Below are 27,878 nucleotides of genomic sequence, written 5' to 3' on the forward strand. Positions count from 1 at the left end.
TCAAGCACATAACAGGAAGTGTAGGTTTGCACAATTAATCCACTTAAATAAATAAATGAACAAATTTAGGAGCGTGTTCTTGCCTCCTCATCCAGGATGAATGCAGGGTGAGTGGTCAATTAAAAGGTCATTTGGAGAAACCCTAAGCTAGTCTTCCAACAAACCCATTTTTTTAAATGTAGAACTTTTAGTTGGAAGCATTTTTATGTGGAATGTTGAAAAAGCTGCAAAAAGTTACAGAAAGGGAGTATTACATTTAAACAGAGGCAAGGAAATTTCAACTTGGGAGATTTGCTTTGCAATGCCTAATTTATCTGGAACCCAAATGATCAGCACTGCATCCGACCTGCTGCATTACTTTCACAGCACTGCAGACCACACAGCATACACTGTCATGTCACCCTTGCACTGAAAAGTTGTGGGGGTGCAGTACATACGTAATGTTTGGTAAATTCCCTTTGGAATTAGGTCACTGGGTGCTTTTTGACATTGTAAAAATACTGTAGTCTCTCTGCAAATATACCGGTATAGGCTGGGCATAGGCAGAGGATCAAACACTCCCATAGACTGCCAAAATCTGCAGTTCATACATGAGTTCTCTAAGGAGACAGCCAGAGCCATGAAATGTTTTGCGAACCCAGTCTCAGATCTGTTTCAGAACTGCAGTCTATTCTACTTCCCTCTTCTCCTGGTGGGAGGGGAGGATTTGGCATAATTGTCACATTCTCAGCTCCGGAACATAAAGTGACCAACTCTCTTTTGTGAAGTCTGAGATGCTGGATAGGTATTGTTCCAGGGCAAGGATAGCCCTACTCAAAGAAATCTGATAGAAGCCCAAAAGATGTAAATTATAAACATTAGGGAGAACTTTCTGTCAGCAAGATCTGTTTGACAGTGGAAAGTTGTGCCCTCTCTTTCCTTGGAGGTTTTTAAGCCAAGGTTGGATGACCATCTGTCATGGATGCTTTAGTTGAGATTTCTACATTGCAAGGGTTTGGACTAGATGACCCTTGGAATACCCTCCAATTCCATGATTCCATGATTCTATTACATCTTGGCTGAGGAGAAATATTTCTTACCTCAGCATCTTTCCATGACAACTTGGCATCAAAATATCCATAGCAGTTGCCCTGGTTTTGCAGCCAACCATCAGGACAGGACAGGGCCTTGGCTCTAAGGAGAAAGGAATGAAGCAGTAAGAAGGCTGTTCTTCATGTGAAATCTCATTTTAGTAGTACTGCTAAAAGAGTTGACTGCTTTGAGCAATCATAGATAATTTTGAAACCAATGAATCTGCATATGCATTTCTACACACTGTATCCTAGTCCTTGCATTTCCCCTTCACCTTACTTGGCTGGTGAACTGCACTGCCAATCTGAAGAACTCCAAGCTGTTTCACAAAGCACCCTCTGGTGGCAAATGGAAAAAAAGCATTTACACACCCACTTTATTTTCCCCCCAGGTATCTCTTTCAGGCAACGGTCGCCCACGATGATGCCTCTCAAGGGATCTGGCCTTGTGCTCCTCACCTTTCTGGTGTCTGTTCTGGCACTGGGAGCCTATTGTGAAACCCCCTATGAGAAGTTCCTAAGGCAGCACTACGATAATCCCAAGAGCAACGTTGGAAAGCAGTATTGTGACGTCATGATGAAAAGACGTGGGCTGGACAGACCATGCAAGGAAGTGAACACCTTCATCCACGGCACCAAGAATAACATCAAATCTGTGTGCACTGAATCTGGAGGGGAGGATTATGGGAACGGGCTGAGGATTGCTCTACGCCCCATCACTGTCACCACCTGCAAGCACAAAGGCGGCTCAACTCGCCCACCTTGCAAGTACTCCGATAACAGATCGTCCAGATACATTGTCATTGCCTGTAATCAGAATAATGAGCCTGTGCACTTTGACGAAAGCATCATCGTCACAGCGTAAGATTTCCAACGCCCAGATCCAAATATTCAGCTTTTTAACAATTATGCCATCCCTTGCAACTCCACTGAAAACCCCCCTTTGCTGCCATTCTGTCCAGCTCTGCTTTACCGCAATTAAAACAAACAAACAAACAAACAAACAAACAAACAAACAAAGCACCCTTAAACCATAGTGGCAAAGAAACCTGCTTTGATTCTGTTAAACCAGCAATGTCTGTCACTATTAAACTGAGGAGAAAGTTGCATAACATTTGATGTGTGTTTAATTTAATTTCCTTTTCTTTATCTTATTGTATCCAAGGGAGGAAATGTGGAATGCAGTACTGCACTGTCCGAGATTTTCTTTCATGTTTCTGTCCACATGGGTAGTAGGCTACAACCAAATCAAATCTTTATTACAGTCATAGACCAGCATAAGGAAGGAAGGGTACAATCATTTAAAATCAAAAAACATTTTTTAAAACGAGTTAAAACAGAAAGTATATATAAAAGTCTATCAGAATCCAAGAGAAAATAAGAGAGTCTAAAAGAAGGGTTAGGAACCAAGAGTGAAAGAGAGTAAAAGGTTAGTATATATAAGACTGTAGCTGTCAGTCTACAGAGCACTCTAAAACGAGTGTTCATTATATCTAGTTTGTGACACAGGTCATCATCCGACTAATTTTGAGCAATGCTGTGCAGAATCCGGCAACGTATGTTGTAGCATGATTGGTATCTGAAAGTGGAAGGAAGGTATATAATTGTCCTGTGCGCCCTGGGTACTTATGCAGTAGTGGTAAGATGAGGCTGGTACAAATGTCTCTATAATAAAGATAATGGAGAAGCACATGCTCTGTTGTTTCCATTAAATCAGAGTCACAGGCGCATTGTCTCTCCAGGTAAGCAATCTTCCTGTATTGGCCTTCAAGGACAGCTGAAGGGAGGGCATGACATCGAGCCAAGGTAAAGGCCTTCCGGCGCTTAGGGGCTTCAAGTTTAGCTAGATATACCATAGGGGAGGCAGAATACCTGGAATATTCATTGGCAAATAAAAGTTGAGGTCCTGGCTAGATCCAACTGGCGCTCAGTGTTTGCAACACGTTTTATGAGAGCAGGTAGGCTACAACCATTTCCTGCCAGGAATTATACTACACGGTGGCATATGGTTATTCCAAGTGAATCATCGGGGGGGGGAGAGAGATGGTGTCTGCTGAGAGATGGATAGGAGGTTTTTTGATGCTCATGACTGCAGCAAAACCAGGTTTCAGCAAGAAAGGTATAGCAGTCAAATATTAGGGTGGGGAGCTGTCACCACTGCCTTTCTTCTTTTTTCCATTACCCCATCCCTCAAATGTCTAGATTTTCTCCTTCCATTTAACCCCCACCCATAGGGTATGCACAATATAGAGCGCATATGGTTTAGCATTAATGTCTAGCAGCTTGGAATGCTTCCCACAACACTTTCGCAACTCTGGTTCCCCACTCAGTTCTGTCCCAGTGTGCAAAGTTCATGTTTATGGACACAGCCAGTTGTCATCATGTGATCAGGCACCACAGCCCCAGGTCGGCTTCTGAGCACATTCCACAGGATGCCTAATAAATAGTCATCTTGCCGTTTGTGACTCTGTGGGTGCTTTGAGGCTGGGAGTAAATATAATGGAGAATGTAAACTCCCTTCTTTGGGGGACAAATATACCCCTTGAATGTTTATGGGGATATTCAGACCCACATGGGAATCAAGCTTCCAAGTCGGCTTGGAAGTTTGTTGGAAACAGAGAGAGAAATCTTCAAGTGGTATTGTTATCAACAGAACATCAACCCAAAGGTCAGATGTGTCTCTGCAGGAGGTATCCCCCTGACCATTATTTGAGATCCCCTTCGGCAACTGCCCCCTGACCATAATTGGCTAATTGTTGAGGCTAGGCGGGAACCTCAAGGTATCCAGCTCAGTGGGGGGGGGGGAGCAGCGAAGCCAAGCTACCTAGCCAGGAGACTCATAGTCCTGGGGGAGGCTGCACGCGACCACGCAAAAGCCACCCCCCAGTTAATGTGGGGAGCAGTCATTGTGCCCTCCTGGACCCCCTTCTAAGAAACCATTTCATTTCATTTATTGAATCTATATACCACCATATACCCAGAGGATTCAGGGTGGTTCACAAAAAAGATCACAATATATAAAATAAAAATAAAAACAATACTGCAATAACGCCCCCACCCACCCCCAAAAGAGCCATATTTCAAAGGGTAAGAACTTTGCTTGTTCTGAGACCTGAGGACCTTAGCAAAACAAATACTTCACCCTGCAATTTTTATAATTATTGATCAGCATCACTACTTTTAAATGTCCCATGGCAAATCAGATGCCAGGCACAATATAAGCCACAGAAACAGCCCTTTCCAAATGTGATGGTCCTGTGTTGTAGTCTATATAGGCACCTGTCCTATCACATTACATAAATCCAGTTAGGGAGGTAGATTTGAGGCAGGTACATGCCTCCATCTATCCAAGTTTCCTTATAACTTCAGCCAAGACTGAAATGCTGTTAGTGACTATAGGTAAACATGATGGCTTCCAGTTCAGCCCAAGAATGGTTAGTGCCCCACCTGCTTTTCCTGCTGTTGCTGATGCATTGTTCTTCTAGCAAGAGTTTGAGATCTTGCAGATTGAGAGAAACAATTCAAACCAATTCATATGGTCCTCCAGAAGCCATGATCATCGGTGAATTTATATCCATTACGCTAGCAAACTTCAGAATTCAGAAATTTATGGAGCACTCACAAATTTCTTCATTATCTGCTCAGTAAGTAGTTACTTATTTACAGAGAATTTTCTGTTGGGTCCACAGATTACTCATGACTTGATGAAATAAACAACTGCATCGGCTTCTGTGCTCGGTTCTTCTGTCAGCCTTCACAGGGAACATTCAGATTTTTGTCCCACCACTTGAGTTAGCAGAAATAAACTCGACATCATCAGTCTAAGGCACCATATGTGACCTAATCAAATCCCTCTATACCACAGTGTTAAAAATGTTTTTCATAGTTGTCTTTCAAGTAAGATATTCATTCTTGTGGAAAGAATTAAGAAGTACTTCAATACAAATTTGGACTTGCTTGAAATGCTATTCTACTGCCCCCACCCCAGTTAATTGTGGTGTTTCTGTATTGCTACACTGAAGTGGAACTACCTACAACTTGATATTCTTTAAGATGATACCAAAAAAATCACCTTTTCATTTTGAGTCTGATAAACTGCAGTTCCCTCCTTTTCCCTCAAAGAGCAAAGCCCAGCAGTAGGGACACATTAACTTGAAAACATGTCTCTTCATTGTGTTCAGTGGGTACAGGGCCAGAATCCTGTAGAAATCCATGGGGATTCCAAAGTGCTTAAGTGTGGCTACTAGATTTCCCCTGCTTTTTGCCCATATGAGCCCCATCCACAACCCAGCTGAAGTTTTCAAGCTACTTCAACCCATAGATGTTGCAACCCATCCCTGTGCCAAAATTTTCTTGCAAGTAAGCCTTGTTCAGTTCCATGGGCTTTGCTCCACACCCCAAACATACATCAGCTTTTAGCCTGACAGGGCAAATCTGGGCTTACCTACTCGAAGTAATCACCACTGAGCTTAGTGGTGCTTACTCCCAGGTAAGTGGCTGCAGCCATATTGCAGCTTAAATTGGATTTGCGTGAAAGGCAGTTCCACAGAGCCCAATGGGATGCTTCCTCTTAAATATTTGGGATCATGGAGAGCTTTCCTTAACACATGTTTACATGGGAATAAGCAATTTCCAATGGAAGGTTGTGTGATCACACCCTATAATGCCTTGCACGATTATATGGGCAGCGAATCCCACTGAATAAAAAAAGAGGAGGAAGATTTAGCTTCCCAAGTTGTTGTTTTTTTGTTTTTTTAAAAAGGAAAGCATATCTATAAGGCTTAGATTCAAGGGCTGCTAAAAAGACATTGTGTGTTAAAGCACACTGTTATACTAAAGAGTTGTTTCCCAGGTTGAATTGAGAACACATTCCCATGAATACTTCATGGTTCAGAAATGGAAGGGAGGTGGTGGACAAAGCAGCAGAACAAGAAGTAGGCATGAAGATTGCAATCTGATTTACTCAGTATTAAATCCCACTGTGTTGGTGATTTTGAACCTAGTTAAGTGGGGAAAGAATTAGAGCCTGACTGAACTTGGCAGGTTAACAGCTTTTTGTTTCTGGGTTTCCAATATTCAACCTCACTAATTCATCCACAGCACAACAATGGATCTCCTTGAATCTACCATTTACATACTGAACATCTAATCATAATATCTTAGGAGACTGCTGTAGTATATTAGTTTGAATGGAATGTTCTTGTCCTGTAGGCTGAAACATCCAAGTTAAATACATGCATGAATCAAAATGAAAACTTCAACACAGTTGTTTCTCTTCTGTCATGTTTGCAGTCATTCTTTGTCTCATTGCAGAATAATCCCAAAAAACTACCAGCATGTCCTTGCTTTCATCTTTGCTATGCAAGAGATCAACAAGAATGCCAAATTCTTATCCAACATCACACTGGGATCAACATTTTATGAGAATGGTTTTAATCCTTCGCAAACTTGTTGGAACACTCTTGCTCTTCTTTTCATGGGACAACGAAATCCCCCCAATTACCACTGTAATGGGGAAGATAGATTAATTGCCGTCGTTGGAGGGCTCACCTCCCAAAACTCCATTCAGATGGCCAATATATTAAACACCTACAAGATTCCACAGGTATGTGTGTAGATACATAGATACAACCACAAGGCCAGACATACACAGAAAACGTCAAAAAGCATCCATGTTAGCTTTCAATCCCATTACATTATGTTTTCTACATATATGTCCTACATTAGACTTGGTATGGGTACATGATTATGTTAAAGCCTCCTAGCTATGTGTTGCCAACACTGCCGTCTCAATTTGCATTGGGATTTTTTTTGGGGGGGGGGGTAAATCCATAATACTAATAATCCAAGCTCTGGTTCTTCCAAACCTGGCCATGCCACAAATCATGTAATCATAGGAGCATCCAGCTTCCTGCTTAGAAACTTCTCCCGGCCTGAGACTTAAAATGCCAGGGGTGTATACTTACAAAAGTAAGACCAGGTGGATAACTACCACAATACAGAAGTATTCTTTCTAGGAACAAATAGACGGTCTTTGGATTCTTAAAAATAAAATGCCTTTCCCTTTAGCTCAGCTATGGCCCCTTGGATCCAGGGCTGAGTGACCAAAGGCGCTTCCCTTCCTTCTTCCAAATGGTCCCCAATGAAGAAGCTCAGTATGGTGGCATTGTCTGGCTACTCAGGAAGTTTGGGTGGAACTGGATTGGCCTCCTTGTTTCAGATGATGACAGTGGAGAAACCTTCCTTCGTACTCTCAGACCAAGGCTTTCCCAGAAAAATCTCTGCATTTCTTGGACATTGGTGATCCCACTAGTGACAAATTTTTTACCTAATGAGCTACTTCAACAAAAGTTGAGACCAATCATGTTTGTTCTCACACAGCAGCAAATGAATGTGATTCTTGTCTATGGAGACAGTCAGTCTCTAGAGGCTTTGAGACTGGTTTTGGTCTCCCTTGAGGTTTTCTCTATGTACCCAGTGGAGAGGGTGTGGATTACAATAGCTCAATGGGATTTCACTGCAGTGCTGGCTGGAGGCAATTTTCCTTCAAAATCCTTCAATGGCACTTTGTCATTTACACTCCATTCAAATCCAGTTCCAGGGTTTCAGGACTTTCTACAGACCATAAATCCATGGCAGCCAAATCTTTATTTCATTCAGCAGTTCTGGGCCAGTGCATTCCTCTGTTCATTCCCAGATTCCAATCTAATTCACACAACTCATGAACCCTGCACTGGGAGGGAGAAGCTGGAGAAACTCACTGGACCCGTGTTTGAAATGGAAATGTCCAGCCAGAGCTACACCATCTACAATGCCGTCCATGCAGTAGCACATGCTCTCCATAGCATGTATTCCTCAAGAGCCAAACAGAAAGTACTGGGTGAGAGACGGACGCAGCCAAAAGTTCAGCCCTGGCAGGTACTGTCAACTAATCTCCCCAATGTTAGAAGCACTGGAGTTATTATTACTGGTTTATATGTTTCACAGCTGAGCCCTGGCATGGAGGAGAGGCCTTGGAGATTTTCGCACTTGAGCTCTATCACTGGGAGGGACTTGATCTCAGTGAAAGACCAAATGCTTTGGAAGCTACACATTCAAAGCTCTTTAAATTAATCCATCCAGGATTCTCCTACTTGGGGCTGCACAAGGGAGAGGGGTGTCCTCTGTTATAAGAACTGGGTTGAAACCACAGATGTATGCCGAATAGAACTGTGGCAATTCAGAGTAGACAGTTCTGGGTTACAGAGAACAATGGTTTGACTCAGCACAAGGCAGTTTCAGGTGTTAATGGAGGAGGTTTTTGAATTACCCAGAATCCATGGCAAGTCGAAAAGCATACCAAGTCATGTCTCTTAGTATTGGAACTGGAAAGGCTTACAGCTCAATGGCAGAACATCTGCTTTCATTCAGAAGGTCCCATGTTCAACCCCCAGCATCTCAAGATCATGCTGGGAAAGACTCTGAAATTCTAGAGAGCCAATAACAAGCTGTATAGAAATGACTGGGCTATATAGAGCAATGATTTCACTCACAGTAAGGCAGCATTCAGCATCCTAGAACATACTGATGAATGGTAGTAAAAAGCCAAAGGTCCACCTGCCAAATGGAAAAGAGAGAGCATATTAGCAGACAATGTTTGTGTATTTTTTCTCCTGCAATCTAGCTTCACTCCTTCCTGAAGAACATCCACTTCAACAACAGTGCTGGGGAAGAAATCTCTTTGGATGAGAAGGGGCAGCAGGCAGGTGGCTATGATCTCCTCAACTTGGTCACATATCCCAATGAGTCCTTCCAGAGAGTCCGAGTGGGGAGGGTGGACCCTCAGGGCCCCCCAGGAAAAGAGTTCACAGTGGATGGAAGTGCCATCGCGTGGAATCCCAAGTTCAAGCAGGTGGGTGGGACTATTTTTTTTTTTGTTTTAATCACCATCCATCATCATCTTTAATGAGAAGATCAGGGGATCCAGGAAAACACAGATGGCTACAAAGGAGAAATGTGAGGAGGAAAGCTCTAGTACTCAGTGATCAAATACTATCTTTGTTACTTTGTTCAAATTTGTTGATCCAGAACTAGTTTGAAGCTAATTGGGAGCTTAGGGTTAAGAACAAGGTCTTCCTGAGTGAGGAATTAGCAAGTGTTTAAAGCTCTTGAAAAGGGACTGTTGTGTTCCAAAATGCGTTGTTGGCAACAATCTTTGTTTCAGACTCTGTCCCACCATGTGGAGCCAGGTAGAAAGAAAATCATCTACCACCTGAAGTGTGTGGTCACTAATGTTGATGGATGGAGTGCCGGTGATATCCTGTCCCACAATGTTGGTCTCCATCAGGCTGGTGGTGGGGCCAAAATCCATGCAGGCTTGGCCATAAAGTGTGGGATGAAAGCATCCAAAAGGCTAAGGAAAGGGCTGATGCTCAGAAGGCTATAGTATGCAGTGCTGTCATATGCCAGACGAAATTGATTGATTGATTGATTGATTGATTGATTGAGTATATACACTGCCATATAACTGGAGGTCTCAGGGCAGTTCACAGAATAAAATCAACATATAAAACCACAAAATACATAAAGAATACATACATAATACATAATGAAAATAAAAAACCCAATGGCCCCCCACAAAAAACACACATATTATAAGAGGGAATAGTTATGTAAATTTCTACAGCTATGGCAGTTATGAGCAATCTAAACAAAGCAGCAGGAATGTTCTGCTGTGCTGCTGTCAGTTGTAACAGTATTTATCTTAGGTAAAAATCTATGTAAGATGTATTAGCAATGTAAGTAACACCTACCTGCATTGTATAGTTTAATCTGAAACTTCAAGTACATTTGGTAAGAAGGAGAAGCAGCATCTGCTGCCGGCTCCTTATTTCAGCTCTCCTCTCCCTCCAGGAGGGAATCAGCATTGGATTATGAGGAAACAATCGATCAAGAGGGAGAAGGTTGGCACTAGCCTCTCTTTGCCATTCAGACATGCGCTGGGCTGGCCAAATGGTTAAGTGACAGCACAAAGCATCTTTATTGGGGGGCCTGATGCTTGCCCAGGGAGCAAATGCTTGACAGCCATCCTCTAATTTCAGTCCTGAAAACCTTTCTGCTGCAAAGCAGACATAGATGACAACAAAATTTCTGGAGAGAAGCAAGCTTATTCCATTCAAAATCCCTTGCTTGTGTTTTTTTTCTTTTTCTTTTAAAAAAATAATATTTATTAAAGTTTTAAAATTTACAGAAAGAAAAGAAAAATTAATTAAACATAACAAAACCATACAATACAATACAATACAATACAATACAATACAAAGACAAAAATACTACATATACATAACAAAAATAAAACAAAAACAATTAAAAGAAAAAAGAAACACATCCAATACTTTCAATGTTATTAACTTTCATTTACTTGTTTCAGCGACCTCCTCACACCTCCCTTTTTTTGTATTCCACTTCAATTAATTGTCTCAGCAAATCCTTTCCATCTTCCTCAATTTTCTGTCCTATCATTTAACTTAACAAATTCTAACATTATTTTTTCCTTTAATCCATTTACAATCTATTGTACTTAATTCTTTATAGCATTTCTGCTAAAGCCATGTAACTTCATTCCAACATCTTTCTAACATTCCTTAATTTTACAATATTTCAGTAGATAATCTTTAAATTTCTTCCAATCTTCTTCCACCATCTATTCTCCCTGGTCTCGGATTCTACCAGTCATTTCCGCCAATTCCATGTAGTCCATCACCTTCATCTGCCATTCTTCCCGGGTGGGTAGGTCTTGTGTCTTCCAGTACTTTGCAATAAGTATTCTTGCTGCTGTTGTAGCATAAATAAAGAAAGTTCTATACTTCTTTGGCACCAATTGGCCAACCATGCCCAGGAGAAAGGCCTCTGGTTTCTTCAGAAAAGTATATTTAAATACCTTTTTCATTTCATTATAGATCATTTCCCAGAAAGTCTTAATCCTTGGGCATGTCCACCAAAGGTGAAAGAATGTACCTTCAGTCTCTCTACATTTCCAACATTTATTATTGGGCAGATGGTAGATTTTTGCAAGCTTGACTGGTGTCATGTACCACCTGTATATCATTTTCATTATATTCTCTCTTAAGGCATTGCATGCCGTGAACTTCATACCTGTGGTCCATAACTGTTCCCAGTCAGCCATCATAATATTATGTCCAACATCTTGTGCCCATTTAATCATAGCTGATTTCACCGTTTCATCCTGAGTGTTCCATTTCAACAGCAAGTTGTACATTCTTGACAAATTCTTAGTTTTGGGATCTAACAGTTCTATTTCCAGTTTTGATTTTTCCACCTGGAAGCCAATTTTTTTGTCCAGATTATATGCCTCCATTATTTGATAATGGAGCCAATCTCGCACTCTATTTTTTAGTTTTTCGAAACTCTGTAGTTTTAATCTATCTCCCTCTTGTTCCAAAATTTCCCAATATTTCGGCCATTTGGCCTCCATATTGAGCTTTTTCTGAGCCTTCGCTTCCATTGGTGACAACCACCTTGGGGTTTTATTTTCAAGCAAGTCCTTATATCTTATCCAGACATTAAACAGTGCTTTCCTGACAATATGGTTTTTAAACGCTTTATGTGCTTTGACCTTATCATACCACAAATATGCGTGCCACCCAAATACATTGTTAAAACCTTCTAAATCCAGCACGTCAGTGTTTTCAAGAAGCAACCATTCTCTCAGCCAGCAAAAAGTGGCTAATTCATAATACAGTTTAAGGTCTGGCAGGGCAAATCCACCTCTTTCTTTAGCATCAGTTAATATCTTAAATTTTATTCAAGGTTTCTTGCCCTGCCAGACAAATCTAGAGATATCTCTCTGCCACTTCTTGAAACAATCCATTTTATCCAAAATTTGCAGTGTTTGAAACAAAAACAGCATCCTAGGCAATACATTCATTTTTATCACAGCGATTTGGCCTAGCAATGATAGCCTCAGATTTGACCATATTTCTAAATCCTTTTTCACTTCCATCCAACATTTTTCATAGTTATCCTTAAATAAATTCACATTCTTGGCAGTCATGTTAACCCCTAGGTATTTCACTTTCTTAACCAGTGTTAATCCTGTCTCCTTCTGAAACTTCTCTCTCTCAGTCGCTGTTAGATTTTTCTCTAAAACCTTAGTTTTCATCTTGTTCAACTTAAAACCCGCTACCTGACGAAATTCTTGAATTAATTCCAGTACTCTTTTAGTACTAGATTCTGGCTCCTGTAGTGCCAATACCAAATCACCGGCAAATGCCTTCAATTTGTACTGTTTGGCTCCGACTTGTATACCTTTAACCAATTTGTCCCTTCTAATCATGTTTAAAAGAACCTCCAGGACCGATATAAAAAGCAATGGAGAGATTGGGCAACCTTGTCGTGTTCCTTTCTCTATCTTAAATTCTTCCGTCACTACATTATTTACAATTAATTTAGCCTTTTGTTCAGAGTAGATTGCACCTACACCATTTTCGAACCCTTGACCAACCCCCATCCCTTGTAAATTCTTCTTCATAAAACTCCAAGAAATGTTGACAAAGGCTTTCTCCGCATCCACAAATATCAGAACTGCTTTGGTATTAATGTTCACTTGTAGTTTTTCTAGGATATTAATTATGTTCCTCGTATTGTCAGACAGGTGTCTGCCCGGGAGAAAGCCCACTTGATCTTTGTGCAAAATCCCTTGTTTGTCATTACCATTAGATGCTGCCCATTTCCACCTGTGTTGAGAGCTGCCACCCTGGAAAGAGTATGTTTCCACAGCAGGGAAAGCAAATGTGTTGCTATGACTGTGTTCAGTGCCCTAAAGGGAGGATTTCAGTCCAGAAGGGTAAGTGAAGGAGCCCGAGTCAACTGGAATTCCCATCTTCCTCTCCAGCATAGACATTCATGTCTTAGTCTTATTATGTCTGCTTATTTTCTGTCATAGATGCCAAGCACATGTGTTTATATGTTACTGATACATATTGTCCTTTCCTCTCTCCTCCCCTTTGGATAGCCATTCAAGAGTATATTGTGTGAAATAACATCCACATGGGAGTAACCACCATTGAAATCAGGATGACATACATCTGGGAAGAAATAATTAGGATTGCATTCCATAGATTCCCTTTTTGTCAGCATTGAACCTGCAGCCAACAGATTTTCATCTTCTGTGATTAACAACTAGGGAACAATTTTCTCTATTGTATCCACACAGTTTCAGTCCTTAGGAAAAGTTATTTCTTCTCAAATACAGTGGTACCTCGGGTTAAGTACTTAATTCATTCTGGAGGTCCATTCTTAACCTGAAACTGTTCTTAACCTGAAGCACCACTTTAGCTAATGGGGCCTCCTGCTGCCGCTGCACCGCCGGAGCACAATTTCTGTTCTCATCCTGAAGCAAAGTTCTTAACCTGAAGCACTATTTCTGGGTTAGCGGAGTCTTTAACCTGAAGTGTATGTAACCTGAAGCGTATGTAACCCGAGGTACCACTATATAGATTTTCCCAGTGAGCAAATGACAGGCGACCTGGCTGTTTCATCCACTCCCAAACTCAATTACGGAAAGTGTAAAATAGAAACACTTGGGCCAGAAGCCTTGAAATGCAAAGACATGCACCTGGATGCAGAGATAGACATGTTTAAGGGGAAAACACTGAAATCAATCAGTGTACTGCAACCATGACAAATAAATATGAATGGATTGATTAGTACAGTTGAGATGCTCATGGAGGAACCATCACTTAGTTGAAAAATTAGGCTTTGGTTCATCAGCTCAGTAATACGTTTCGTGTACCGCATAATAGACAGTATCAATAATATTAATAATTATTGCTTCAAGAAATGCTAAAAGCATGCTTCTCACTTTCAGATGCAGATCACTGTGAGAAATGCCAAGATGATCACTACCCAAATGCCTTTCAGGACCAATGTATTCCGAAAAAAATAAGCTACCTATCCTATGAGGAGCCCTTGGGGGCAATGCTGGCCTCCTTGGCTCTCCTGCTTTCCCTGGTCACGCTTGTTGTGATGGGGACCTTTGGTCTGCACTGGAACACTCCCATTGTCAAAGCCAACAACTGGGGCATCACCTGCACCTTGCTCTCTTCTCTGCTTCTCTGCTTTCTCTGCTCCTTCTTATTCATTGGCAGGCCTACAAAGGTGACCTGTGTCTTGAGGCAAACCGTCTTTGGCATCGTCTTCTCCATTGCTGTGGCTTGTGTGTTAGCCAAAACCCTCACTGTGGTTTTGGCATTCATGGTGACCAAGCCTGGGAACAGCCTGAGGAAATGGCTTGGGAAGAGGCTGGCAGGATCCCTTATCAGCTTCTGCTCTCTCATTCAAGCTGGCATCTGTCTTGGGTGGCTGGCATTCTCTCCCCCATTCCCAGAGTTTGACCTGCACTCCCAGGATGGGCAAATCATAGTGCAGTGCAATGAAGGCTCCGACATCATGTTCCACCTTATTCTCGGCTACATGGGTCTTTTGGCCATTGTGAGCTTCTCTGTGGCTTTCTTTGCCAGGAAGTTGCCTGATACTTTCAATGAAGCCAAGTTGATTACCTTCAGCATGCTGGTCTTCTGCAGTGTTTGGCTGTCCTTTGTCCCCACTTATCTGAGCACCAAAGGGAAATACATGGTGGCTGTGGAGATCTTCTCCATCTTGGCCTCTACTGCTGGCTTACTGGGTTGCATCTTTCTCCCTAAAATCTTCATCATTATACTTAGACCTGAGATGAACAGTAGAGAGAGGTTAGTAAGGAAGAAGGATTACCATAGTTGAGAAGGTGAAAGAGATACCATTAGCCAGAGACCTTAATTTGTGGCAAGGAGATGTTATTTCCTTTGTTTTTATATTCCGTCTTCTGTGCCATCCAAGGAGTACATAACTCTCCCTCTCTTGCTATTGTTTTCTCAAAAACTCTGTGAAGAAGCTTAGATTTTAGAGATGCCATCTTCCCCATGGCTGAATGGGGATTTGAACCGTAGTTTCCCAGCGCCTAGGACAACACGCTAATTGCTACACATTAGGCTGAGGCTATAAATACTGTTACTTACAGGGGTCTGCTTCACCAGGGTGTTGTCCAAATGGAATGTTATGTGGAAGCAATTTGCAGCAGGATTGAAAATGGAGTAGCAGCCGAGTGATTGAAAAATAGGACATCAAAATCATTTGAGCTCTTGTTAATTCGTGCTAGTTAACCATTCTGCTTACCAAAATAAATTAGAGGTTGGTGGGACATGACCTTGATCCCAGGAAGACCATAATTATACAGTTCCTACATAATAAATGTACCTTTTAAACAAATTTCATTGCTCAAAGTTAGGATATATGTGAGAGAGAACTTTATATTCATCTGGCTCTTTTTCTTATTTTGTTTCATTCTTTTCTTTTTATCCTTTTCTGTTTTGAATAGTTTCTTTTTATTGTATTGTGAAAAGTCTGAATTAAACTTTATACGCAAAAGACGTGTGATGTGTGTGTGTGTGTTAAGAAAAAAAATCCCCATACAAACATGCAAAGCATCAAGTGTAATTTAAATAATCTGACAGTGGACATACATATTTAAACTCAGACTTCTGGATGCTGTGAGAATATTTTCTCTGTTCCTGTAAAAGAGATATTCAGACCAGCATCCCTACTTACACCCACGCTAGATGCTCTTCAAAACAAACAAACAAACAAAACTCCTATCTCTGCCCTGGTGGAGACTGACCCAAAAACTCCAGCGGGTGCAGAATGCCGCAGCGAGACTCCTTACGGGGTCTTCGCTGCGAGATCACATTCATCCGGTGCTATACCAGCTGCACTGGCTCCCGGTGGAGTATAGGATCAGGTTTAAGGTGCTGGTTTTAACCTTCAAAGCCCTATATGGCCTAGGACCCTCGTACCTACGGGACCGCCTCTCCTGGTATGCCCCACAGAGGAACTTACGGTCTTCAAATAAAAACATCTTGAAGGTCCCAGGCCACAGAGAGGTTAGGCTGGCCTCAACTAGAGCCAGGGCTTTTTCGGCTGCGGCTCCAACCTGGTGGAACGCTCTGTCACAAGAGACTAGGGCCCTGCAGGACTTGACATCTTTCCGCACGGCCTGCAAGACAGAGCTGTTCCACTAGGCCTTTGGTCAGGGCACAGCCTGACTCCCTCCTTTGGCAATCTTTACAAAACTTTGGTTTATGGTTGCCATCAATTTTGATTTTAATTAATTTTTATAATGTTTTTATAATGTTGCACTATTTCAGTGTTGTTAGCCACCATGAGCCCGGTTTCGGCTGGGGAGGGCGGGATATAAATAAAATTTATTATTATTATTATTATTATTATTATTATTAAGCACCCAAGTGCTGTGAGGGGTTGTGTGTGAGGAAATTGCTGTCACCAGAAAAATACAGTGGCCACAGAGGTTTAGTAGCAGATACCAGGGGCTATCTACACAATACTCTAGTAGTAGGTTCCACCTCTTTCCATAATATTCTAGTGAGGCAAGGAAGAAGGGCTACCCCTATGCTATCCATATACAGTGGTGCCCCGCAAGACAAATACCTCGCAAGACGGAAAACTCGCTAGACGAAAGAGTTTTCTGTTTTGGAGGTGCTTCGCAAAACGAATTTCCTATGGGCTTGCTTCGCAAGACGAAAATGTCTTGCGAGTTCCTGCGGGGGGGTTTCCTCCCCCCCCCCTTTTCTAAGCTGCTAAACCGCTTATCCGCTTATCCGCTAATCCACTAAGCCGCTAAAATCCGCTAAAAGCCGCTAAACCGCTAATAGCGCTAATCCGCTAAGCCGTCAATGGGCTTGCTTCGCAAGACAAAAAAACCGCTAGACAAAGAGACTCGCGGAATGGATTCTTTTTGTCTTGCGAGGCACCACTGTAATCAGTTATCAGTAATCAATATATTCATATATGCTCACACATAATCAGGGCTTACAGTATTTTATAATCCATTTTGAATCAAAGGGAAGCTGTGCCTTAGCTAACTGCATACTGCTTGAAACAGCAAAATTAGGAGCCGACCTTTCCCCTACAAACATCCGTGTACCCTGGACAAGGGGAAGACGTGAATCAGAGATTCTGGTACAAAATCCCCTCAGATACAGGCTAAATTAATCCACAGAACAGGAAGAGCAAAACCACAAAATCTCCAAACTCCCTGTCCTGTCATAACTAGGGGAGAGGTTAGACAGAGCGTCACTGCAAGCAACGGAAAGCAGAACTAGAACTCCGTGCTTGACCAGTGCTTGACCAGGAGCTGGTAGCATGGCAAGAAGCTTGCTAATTGGCTAATTTTCACTGGCAATATCGTGACTGCCTCATGGTTGTCTCATGATCTATGATTTGCTGTCATCTGCTCAGGTATAAAGACCTCTGGATTTCTGTCAATCGGGGTCCCAGTTCCTTTTGGAAGAAATTCCAAACTGGGTCCTTATTGCCTGGCAATAAACTTCACCTTCTTATTCTCCATTGCTGAGTCTGCCTGATCTTTATTTTACACTAAGCGAGTACCTGCTTACGTTCACGTGCTTCACTAGTGATAGAACAGCCTCTTTCCATATGAACATGAGATCATCTTCTGAGGCCCTCCTTCGTGTGTCACCTCCTGAAGTGGACTGGAGGGTGGCAACATGAGAACAGGCCTTCTCTGCCGTGGCTCCCCGTCTATGGAATGCTCTCCCCAGGGAAGTTTAGCTAGCGCTTTCATTAAAAACCTTTAAGTGCCAGACAAAAACATTCGCTTTTAACCAGGCCTTTGGTTGACCTGATCAACATACCATACCATACCCTTGGGTATGTGGCTCTTTGGGGGGAGGTATTATTGAGCTATGGCATATATATATATATATATATATATATACTGTGACCTTTTTATGTGAACCACCCTGAGACCTCTGGGTATTAGGCGGTATAGAATTTCAACAAATAATAAATAATTGAGTAAACTGGATGCTAGTGGGGGGTGATGAGAGCTGAAACCCACCCTTATCCCTGTCTAGATTTTCTCCCAGCCACAACAACAACAGCAACAGCAACAACCCAGCCACTCTGGGCGGCTTACAGCATATTTAAAAACAATCCTGGAAATCCTGGAATTGAACCAGGGAGGAGGAAAACCTAAAGCAAAAGAGCATGGGCAGCAAAGAGATTGAGATATCAGTTCTCCCTGAAAGAATGAAAGAAATCATCTTTCATTTTCATGGAAAAAATGGACTTCACCAAGTTCCATTTTTAAATGTAGATTAAAAAAGGAAACTAGTTTGAATTTATAGAAGCTAGTTTCACAGTTGTGGCTTCATTAAATCTTTGCCATGTGGATTTGCCTATCATGGAATCCCTTCATGTAGCAGAGGATACTGGGAAATGTTCCAATGTAAACACTCCATTTTGAAGGAAGCTGGCCATTCTTCGCAACAATGCGAAGTCTGTGCCCTTGAGCAAAAGGTGCACTCTGTTCCCCTTTCATTTTAAAATCAAACATATCGAAAAAGTACTCCGCCTAGATATGGACTAAGCCCCAGATGGTAGATGCATTATCTGATGTCAATTATGTGTGCTTATTTTATTTAGGGTATTTGCTTTCCAACCCATTACCAGAAACCTAACTGTATAGTGAATGGGCTAATTGTGGGAATTTCAGGGAAATTGAAACATATTTCTCCTATCCATATCTACTCAACATATGGCAAGTGATTGAACTTTCATCCTTCCCCCTTCCCTGCCCCAACCCCCAACTTCACCAAGATCTATATAAGAATCGAGGCAGCAGCTTCAGAGACAAACTTGCCCCTGCATAACGCGATATCCATCACCTCACAGGACGAAACTTGGGTAAGTTGAAGACAATCACAAACTCACTTCTGATGCTATGGCTACTGATTTATATTTTGTATTGGGGGCTCTCACTAGCATACCCACATATCTGTCCACATCCTTCTTCCATCAAAGTCTCATTCAGTTCTCGCAGGTAAGTAAGTTTACATATACTATGTGGGTTTGTGGGTTGAGAAGTTGAGGAGAAGAAAGCAAGGGCATGGGTGTAGTAGAAGAAGAAGTAGAACACTCCCCAGTGTTCAAAATATTGCTGGACTCCAACTCCCATCAGCCCCAGAAAGTATGTCTAATGGTTGAGAATGATGATAGTTCCAGTCCAACACCCTCTAAAAGGGCCACATGACATACCTCTGACATAAGGAATATGCAAAACCGTTTGTTTACGTGTAGCTGCTTGGACAATGCAGAAAGTAGACTGAAACAACCCTGATTTTGAATCATCACATTTGCTTGGGAGTAAATCGTTTTCCATATAGCAGGCACCTCCAACAGGTAGATTGTGATCTACCGGTAGCTCACTGGATGTCTGTGGTAGATCACTGGTAGATCAGTGGCTCCTTCCAAAGAAGCTCAACAACTTTGATCTAAACCCCCCAAAGGGGGGTAAATCACGGCCAGTTTTTAACTCTGTGAGTAGATTGCAGTCTCTTGGGAGTTGGCCACCCCTGCCATACAGAAAACAGATACCAGAAAGCAAGCGCTGTTGTTTTTCATCAATACTTAAGGTGCTTCCAGCTGGAGGGTTTTACAGTCACCTGCTCAATGGTCTCCAACCTTTCTCTATAAAGCTTTCTACATTTCAACAGCTCCACTTTTACAGTTGACTCCACTTTTACCAGGCAAAGAATGGCAATTCCACATTTAAATTCCTAGTGTGGAAGTCCCATTAGTGTGTATGATTCATCAACCCTGACAATTTGAAACTTTAAATTCTTTCTTCTTCCTCCAATCTTCAAATAAAAGTTCAAATAAAAGATAATTGTTATTTTAAACACAGAAAAATACTTTCCCCTCCCTTCAATCACCACCTAGGATCAATGACATTCCATGAATGCACCTCTTGAATTCATGGTACATTACTCTTTTCCAAAGGTAAACAAAGGAAGATGGGATTCGTCACCAAGTTCAGCCTTTACCTTCTTGGAATTCTGGTCTCCAGTTCTTTCCCAGGAGGTGAGCATTATACCAAATCACCCAGAAGTGTTTCATAGGGCTAAGCAGTCACTAAAAAGGTACTCCTTAGATTTTGAATGGAGAGCAGCCCAGCTAATCCTATTGGGACAAAAGAGCAGGGTTTTAAAATATTCTGTTTTCCTCATGGGATCACCAATGATATAGCTAAAGAGCAAACTCTTAGTTCTTTTGGTCCTCTTTATTTTCTTCCTTCTTTCTCCATACAGCCAAGACCAGCTCATGTCCCAGGGACTGGATGCAAAACCAGGGCAACTGCTATGCTTATTTTGATTTTAAGATGTCATGGGAAGATGCTGAGGTAAGGCGCATCCCTCTCCTACGAAAGCATAATGTTATGTGAAAGTACATGAGAAGCATCTTAGACTCAACAAAAGAGATTTGATTTGTTATGATAAGGTGAAGTAGTTTACCAACCCAGCAGAAGAAACAAGTCATCTGTGCATGAAAAGAACAATAGTGTGCAGTTTTAGGAAAAGGCATGTGGGCTAAAAAAAGGGGGGGTCAGACATTGTGTTTGCCTCTGTAGAGATCATCTGGAATATGCAAACTTGGGCTTATTGAAGTGTTTGTTTTGACCCTCCACCTGTGCTCAACATGCATATTTGTGAATAGACTCAGATATTACAAGAGGCCACTTAGCTTCCTGTGACTTCCAAAGGGATTTGCCTGGCGAGTACCCACCTCCCCCCCCCTTGGAAAATAAGACACAAGACACAGTGTTTAAGGTTAATGGGCGAAAAAGGCCACAACTTTATTGATTGCAGGAATTGAGCGGTATTGACTTAGGCATTGGTCCTATCGACTAACCGGCTTCAGCCTGATTGCTTGAAGGGTTAACTGCCAGTAAGGGGAGTCCTGTTGATGTACATCAACTAGGAGCTTCCCCGGGGTCACAGCTCGGGGGTGTGCCTTAGGCCCACACCTCCATAGGCTTCGGACAGGGCAACGCCCCCTGGAATCCTTTACCGGACTACCCTTCAATTTGGGGGAAGGTGATGGCGCTTCCTCCCCCCTCATCTGCATAACAATACCCTTACCAATGCCTAACCACCAATGCCGAGGAAGTAGTGACGATTTGCTAGGAGGTAGGTGAAAAACCAAATGGCTGGTGCCAATTTGCCAAGTGGAAAAAATTCCTACCAGGCCCCTTGACAGCGACCAACTGAAGTCCATAGCAATGTCGTAGAGCCAAACCTAAGGGTGGGCGCGGTGGAAATCGGAGCAGCTGGAGCAAAGAAGAGAGGGAAATCCTCAGCCGTACCGGCCCTAATTAGCCCGGGCCGCGCCTCCCTGGCCAGCCAATTGGCCTAAGTCATTGGCCAACCAATGCCTAAGTCAATACCGCCAATTGGCTGGCCAGGGGGATGACATGTCCAAGGATTCCTCCAGTCTCGTGGGGGCTGTGAGTCAGCCCCCGCGCATGTGAAGTGGGCATGGGGCCCACAACTCCACCTCCTCTCCAGCGCGGAAGTGGCTTTACCAACTCAAGGTAAATGCTACACTCCTGCAAATCTTCATAGCTTTAGAGAACGGGTTGGTTTCAGCAGTTCTCAACCTGTGGGTCCCCAGATGTTGTTGTACTACGACTCCATAGCTGTCAACTTTTTCCTTTTTTTGCAAGGAATCCTATTCGGAATAAGGGAATTTCCCTTTTAAAAAGGGAAACGTTGACAGCTATGTAAACTCCCATCATCCCTGAGCTCTGGCCTTGCTAGCCAGGGGTGATGGGAGGTGTAGTTCAACAACATCTGGGGACCCACAGGTTGAGAAAGGCTGGTTTACATCCTATGGTTTACTAGTGGGTTGTGTGGTCTGGAGTGTCACAAAGAGAATGCAGCAAGATGGATGGAAAGTTAATCTCCTGGATTGCAGAGTTTGAGCTAATATCAGTTTGATATTCCAAAGGAAATCCTTCAAGCTCAAATTTCCTTAAATATAGCCAAACACATATTCTGTCTTTCTGAAGCTTTCACAATATTAACAATTAAAATAATGCTGATTTTCAGTTTGTTAGAAGACCAGTTTACAGCTCCCTCATGTGATCTTTGTATTCAGCTTTGTTTCCTTATTTGGTTGCAAAAACCTTAAGTATTAGAATGTAGAGAGATTATACAACAATGAACATTCATCTTAATTTGCATGAGTGTTTATATAACATCCTATTAATCGTCCATCCATCCCACACTTTTCTAAGCATTTCTCCATCACTTTCCTAACCTCAAAAATTATTGTTTCTGTAGTAGATTTATTGCCCTAAAATCGCAGATCACTTTTATTCCCTCTGATTGCATGTTGGTTTGTCCTTCAATTCCTCATGCAAAATACTCAGAGTCTGGAGGTGCTGTCAGAATAGTAACATTGCATCTGACAAGTTCCACAGGGAACCTCACATTTTGAGAATTTCACTTTGGTATTGGTAGGTACGAATATGTGGTGTGTGTTTTTCTTGCAGTATCTCATTCTTCCAATTTTAAATTCCGTTCCTCATATTTCTGAAGCAATCTGTCATTTGTTTGTTTATTTATTTCTCATGAAAATTCTTCAGCATTTTAGTTCAAATTTATCCTGGCAAACACAGTTTTCTATGCAGTTTGTACCTTTCCCTCATATGATTCATTGTACATGTTGTCTTCACCCATGGATTCCTTTTAATGCATACTTTCCCCTAATGCATGCTCTTTAAGTGTGAATTTCAATATATGCCTGTGTTTCAGTCTCCTTCCTTCCTTATCTTTTTTTTCTTGTTGGACAGTTTGAACGTGAGGGATTGGCTTTTAAATGGGAACTGAATTGAATTCATCCCCCGCCCATGCTAGTGGGGCATTGAATTGTGACAAAGTATCCTTCGTTTCTTCCATTTTTAGATTGAGTGCCAGAGCTATGGTCGTGGGACCCACCTTGCCTCTATCCTCACTGAGAAAGAGGCAGCCTTGGTAGCCAAGCACATTGCCACATACCAGAAAAATCCAAGTAATGTTTGGATTGGGCTCCAAGATCCCCGTCAGGTGAGTTGTATTCTCTTATTCTATTTCAGGCCATTGTCAGTGATGTAGGAGCCAGCTCTTAGGGGCTGAGGTCCCTCCCCCCCATAAAATATTTGAGTGGGCCAGCCCCCTCCCCCCATTATTGGGCACTGTCATTCAAATGCGTGATAGATTATAGGGGCCTTGCCTTACCTGCTCCCTTCCCAATATTTTATTCAAGTTGGCACCCCTAATCATTGAATAGTGGCTTCTTAACACCACCATTCTGTCCTTATTTCAATCATCTCCCAGGATTAATCCAATATTTAACTTCTCCATTATGTTTATGGGGGTCCTCTAATGTCTTCATCCTAAATGGCAATCGCTTCGCTCTGACCAATGCTCCACATAACAACCCAATAACAAACTTAGTTGGTCTCTAAGGTGCTACTGGAAGGAATTTCTTTATTTTGTTTCAATGCTCCACATGATCTTTTAACGGAGCTCCTCATTTCAAATGACTGCATGATCTCTTCCATATCATTCCTGCAGAATGGGCGTTGGAGGTGGGCTGACGAATCAACCTTCAATTACCGAAGCTGGAAAACAGGGGAACCAAACAACTCGGGTGGCGTGGAGTATTGTGTGGAGTTGCTGCTTGTCTCTGGTAAGGAAAACATTTCCAGGGTTGAGAAAAAGACATTTGCAACATGGATTTTACATTGCCATCTGCTTCTCCATCCATTGCCAATATTTCTCCAGATTCTATCAAACAAAGTTGTACTTAGTCATCACTACCTAGGTAAAGGTAAAGGGACCCCTGACCATTAGGTCCAGTCACGGCCGATTCTGGGGTTGCGGTGCTCATCTCGCTTTATTGGCCAAGGGAGCCAGCGTATAGCTTCCGGGTCATGTGGCCAGCATGACTAAGCGGCTTCTGGCGAATCAGAGCAGCACACAGAAATGCTGTTTACCTTCCCGCCGGAGCGGTACCTATTTATCCACTTGCACTTTGACGTGCTTTTGAACCACTAGGTTGGCAGGAGCAGGGACCGAGCAACGGGAGCTCACCCCGTTGCGGGGATTCAAACCACTGACCTTCTGATCAGCAAGTCCTAGGCTCTGTGATTTAACCCACAGCGCCACCCGCATCCCTCTTATCACTACCTACAATCATCACTCATACCTCATCACTTCCTACAATCCATTAAATTTAAAGAGTTTACTCTGAGGATGAGTTGATTGGATACAACACTCAGCCATGTGCTTATCTGTACCAAGGTTCACAAATTAATTACTCTGTACACCAAATCAGCAGGGGTCCATTTGTTGAGCATGAGTTAGAAGGCTTTGACTGCATCCAGTCTTCATAGGTTGGTTGCATGTAATTATCTTCATTTATATACTTTATCCAGAAAACAGTGGTTGCCAAACTGATGTATGAGTCTATTATCTCAAATTTCAGATTTACGGAAGTGGAATGATAAAAGATGTGATCAAATGAATACCTTCATTTGCAAGCAAGAGCTGTAAAGCAGTCCTACAGTTCCCAACAGTGCCAGCTGGGAGCTTTGACTGAAGTCAGATGCCTCTGGTATCATTTTCTCCTCCAACATCCCTCAAAGAGAAAGACCAGCTGTCTCCAATGACTCTAAAATAAACATTCATGTCTATAGCGTTGTCTTCTTCAGTCTCCATCTTTGACATTTTCTTGTGGCTTCAACTCTGTGTAATCCTAATAAATTCTCTCATAGGCATATACTTCCTAGTGCACTGCTATCCTCCTCCATCCAGCCGTACTTACAACTCCACTTCCAGTGTTGCAAATCTCAACATGATGGGGGTGGGTGAGTTGTACTCCTTTCATGGAAGTCCCAGGGAAGCAGGAACATTGTACCTAAGGAGCATCATCCCTGCACTGCTGCTTATATCATGCAAGGCATCAAGCAAGACATTAACATCAGTGCAGTTTTTTCAAGATTCAGTCCACCACTTAGATTCAAAAAGACATCCAGTTATATCCAAATATAGGCCAAAACCTCTGCATTTTCCAGGAACCATCAAATCAAAATGGGATATAATATATTCTTTTCTTTTTCCAAAATGAATTTTATTTGGTTTTACAAATTTAAAATTATAATCATACCACTTCCTCTGAATCTTTGGACTTACCACCTTCCCCTCTGTGGGTTCTATTGTTACCCTTTTCTACTGCATCTTTTCCCCATAAACCAAGTTTTTTATAACTCCATTATATCCATAATTTCATCACATTACAAGTGTTATTGTGGTCCTGCTAGTGTTTTCAGCTGCTTACAGTGGTCTTCTAGGTAAAATATATATTTTTCCCATTTCTTATTAAAGGTTTGGTCTTCCTGGTTTCTGAACTTTCCCGGTCAGTTTTGCCATTTCAGCATAGTCCAACAGTTTAATTTGCCATTCTTCTCTGGTAGGGACTTTATCTTCTTTCCATCTCTGGGCTAACAGCATCCATGCAGCTGTCGTTGCATACATAAAAAGCCTTTTCTGCTCCCTTGGAATTTCAGCATCTACAATTCCTAATAAAAAAGCCTCTGGTTTTTTTTATATAAAAGTTATTTCAAACTTTTTTTTCCAATTCTTTACATATCACTTCCAAGAATGCTTTTGTTACCTTAAACATCCACCACATATGATAAAAGGTGCCTTCTTTTTCTTTACATTTCCAGCAGATATTTGTACCTGTCTCATACATTTTTGCTAACTTACTATGAGTTAAATACCAACGGTACATCATTTTCATATAATTTTATTTCAACGTACAGCATGCCGAAAATTTCAGATCAGTTTTCCATAACCTCTCCCAGGATGAGAGTTGGATATTATGCCCCAAGTCCCTCCCCCAGTGTATCATAACAGATTTAACCTGTTCATCCTGGAGATAATATATTCAAAAGAGTTCAAATCAGTGCAGTTTGGAATACCCCTGCCCAACATCTTGATTCAAAATTGCATATGATGGTTTCCAAAGTAGACCAGCACTCACTCTACCATCTCAGGAACTGTCACACAAATTTGGATGACAACAACATCTCCAGGGGTCCAGACTAGGGCAGTTCGTAATGGCTTGGTCTGCCATTTGATTCAAAATGGCATCTGGCAGTTTCCAAACATAGGTGAGAAATGGTTCCTCCATCTCAGAAACCATTGTGCCAGTTTTGGTGATGACATTTCAAGGGCTGTCTGACTGGTGGACAGGTGGCTAGCGGAACAACATTCCAAAATATATAGCAGACACTAGCAGACAGTATCTAGGATTGCCCAGCAAGTCTTAAAAAAACAAACGATAAAAAGATTGATAAATGGATAGGGGTTTCTTAATTCTTAGCAAAAATAATATATATATTTATTTAATCTTGTTCAGTAAACTATAATATACAAACCCTTCAGTACTAGTTAAAATCAGTGCAGTTTTGAGGGGTTTGGTTGAGGGTGGCACACTCTACTTCTAATTGAAAGAAATAGGGAGGTGCTATGTGGCACTGTGGGTTAAACCACAGAGCCTAGGGCTTGCCGATCAGAAGGTCGGCAGTTCGAATCCCCGCGATGGGGTGAGCTCCCATTGCTCGGTCCCTGCCCCTGCCAACCTAGCAGTTCGAAAGCACGTCAAAGTGCAAGTAGATAAATAGGTACCGCTCCGGCGGGAAGGTAAACGGCATTTCCGTGCACTGCTCTGGTTCGCCAGAAGCAGCTTAGTCATGCTGGCCACATGACCCGGAAGCTGTACACCGGCTCCCTCAGCCAATAAAGCAGGATGAGCACCGCAACCTTCAGTCGGTCATGACTGGTCCTAATGGTCAGGGGTCCCTTTACCTTTACCTTTTATGATCCCTGAAGGTCCTAGCTTCCCTGGTACATCTCACTGTTCATTGTCAGAGCCTGCTCCACTAGAACTTTTACTTGAGCTAGTGCCACATCCCCCTCTGGAGAAGATTCCTTCAGTGACAGCATGACAGTTGGGTTATCTCAAGAGGTGTCAAAATATGTGCAATTTTGAAGGTCCCAGTCCACCTTTTGGATTCAAGTTGGTGTCCAATGGTATCCAAACATGGACCAAACCCCATTCCTTGATCTCAGAAACTATCATGCCAAATTTGGGAAATAGTGTATGTAACCTGAAGCGTATGTAACCCGAGGTACCACTATATAGATTTTCCCAGTGAGCAAATGACAGGCGACCTGGCTGTTTCATCCACTCCCAAACTCAATTACGGAAAGTGTAAAATAGAAACACTTGGGCCAGAAGCCTTGAAATGCAAAGACATGCACCTGGATGCAGAGATAGACATGTTTAAGGGGAAAACACTGAAATCAATCAGTGTACTGCAACCATGACAAATAAATATGAATGGATTGATTAGTACAGTTGAGATGCTCATGGAGGAACCATCACTTAGTTGAAAAATTAGGCTTTGGTTCATCAGCTCAGTAATATGTTTCGTGTACTGCATAATAGACAGTATCAATAATATTAATAATTATTGCTTCAAGAAATGCTAAAAGCATGCTTCTCACTTTCAGATGCAGATCACTGTGAGAAATGCCCAGATGATCACTACCCAAATGCCTTTCAGGACCAATATATTCCAAAAAAAATAAGCTACCTATCCTATGAGGAGCCCTTGGGGGCAATGCTGGCCTCCTTGGCTCTCCTGCTTTCCCTGGTCACGCTTGTTGTGATGGGGACCTTTGGTCTGCACTGGAACACTCCCATTGTCAAAGCCAACAACTGGGGCATCACCTGCACCTTGCTCTCTTCTCTGCTTCTCTGCTTTCTCTGCTCCTTCTT

General features: G+C 42.2%; 3 protein-coding genes across 3 annotated transcripts in view; 2 read left to right on the forward strand and 1 right to left on the reverse strand.

The window, feature by feature from the left end:
- The window catches only part of LOC307201264 (angiogenin-3-like), a 346,417-nt gene that overhangs the window by 221,308 nt on the left and 97,231 nt on the right, over nucleotides 1–27,878 (reverse strand). The window lies entirely within an intron of this gene.
- LOC307201631 (vomeronasal type-2 receptor 26-like) lies at nucleotides 1,492–15,214 on the forward strand (the record flags this gene model as incomplete). Its single annotated transcript, XM_079950913.1, has 7 exons — nucleotides 1,492–1,931; nucleotides 6,384–6,675; nucleotides 7,140–7,988; nucleotides 8,734–8,961; nucleotides 12,789–12,915; nucleotides 13,939–14,561; nucleotides 15,143–15,214. The coding sequence occupies 7 exons, from the start codon at nucleotides 1,492–1,494 to the stop codon at nucleotides 15,212–15,214; spliced, it is 2,631 nt and encodes an 876-aa protein (XP_079807039.1).
- Nucleotides 18,842–24,723, forward strand: LOC307201270 (C-type lectin-like). The gene is made up of 6 exons (XM_079950331.1): nucleotides 18,842–18,890; nucleotides 19,986–20,066; nucleotides 20,294–20,385; nucleotides 22,952–23,092; nucleotides 23,603–23,717; nucleotides 24,516–24,723. Exons 2-6 carry the CDS (start codon nucleotides 20,000–20,002, stop codon nucleotides 24,581–24,583), a joined length of 483 nt encoding a protein of 160 aa, XP_079806457.1. The 5' UTR covers nucleotides 18,842–18,890; nucleotides 19,986–19,999; the 3' UTR covers nucleotides 24,584–24,723.

This window comes from Podarcis cretensis (assembly GCF_951804945.1).
Source record: "Podarcis cretensis genome assembly, chromosome: 13".
In the NCBI taxonomy this organism is placed as follows: Eukaryota; Metazoa; Chordata; class Lepidosauria; order Squamata; family Lacertidae; genus Podarcis; species Podarcis cretensis.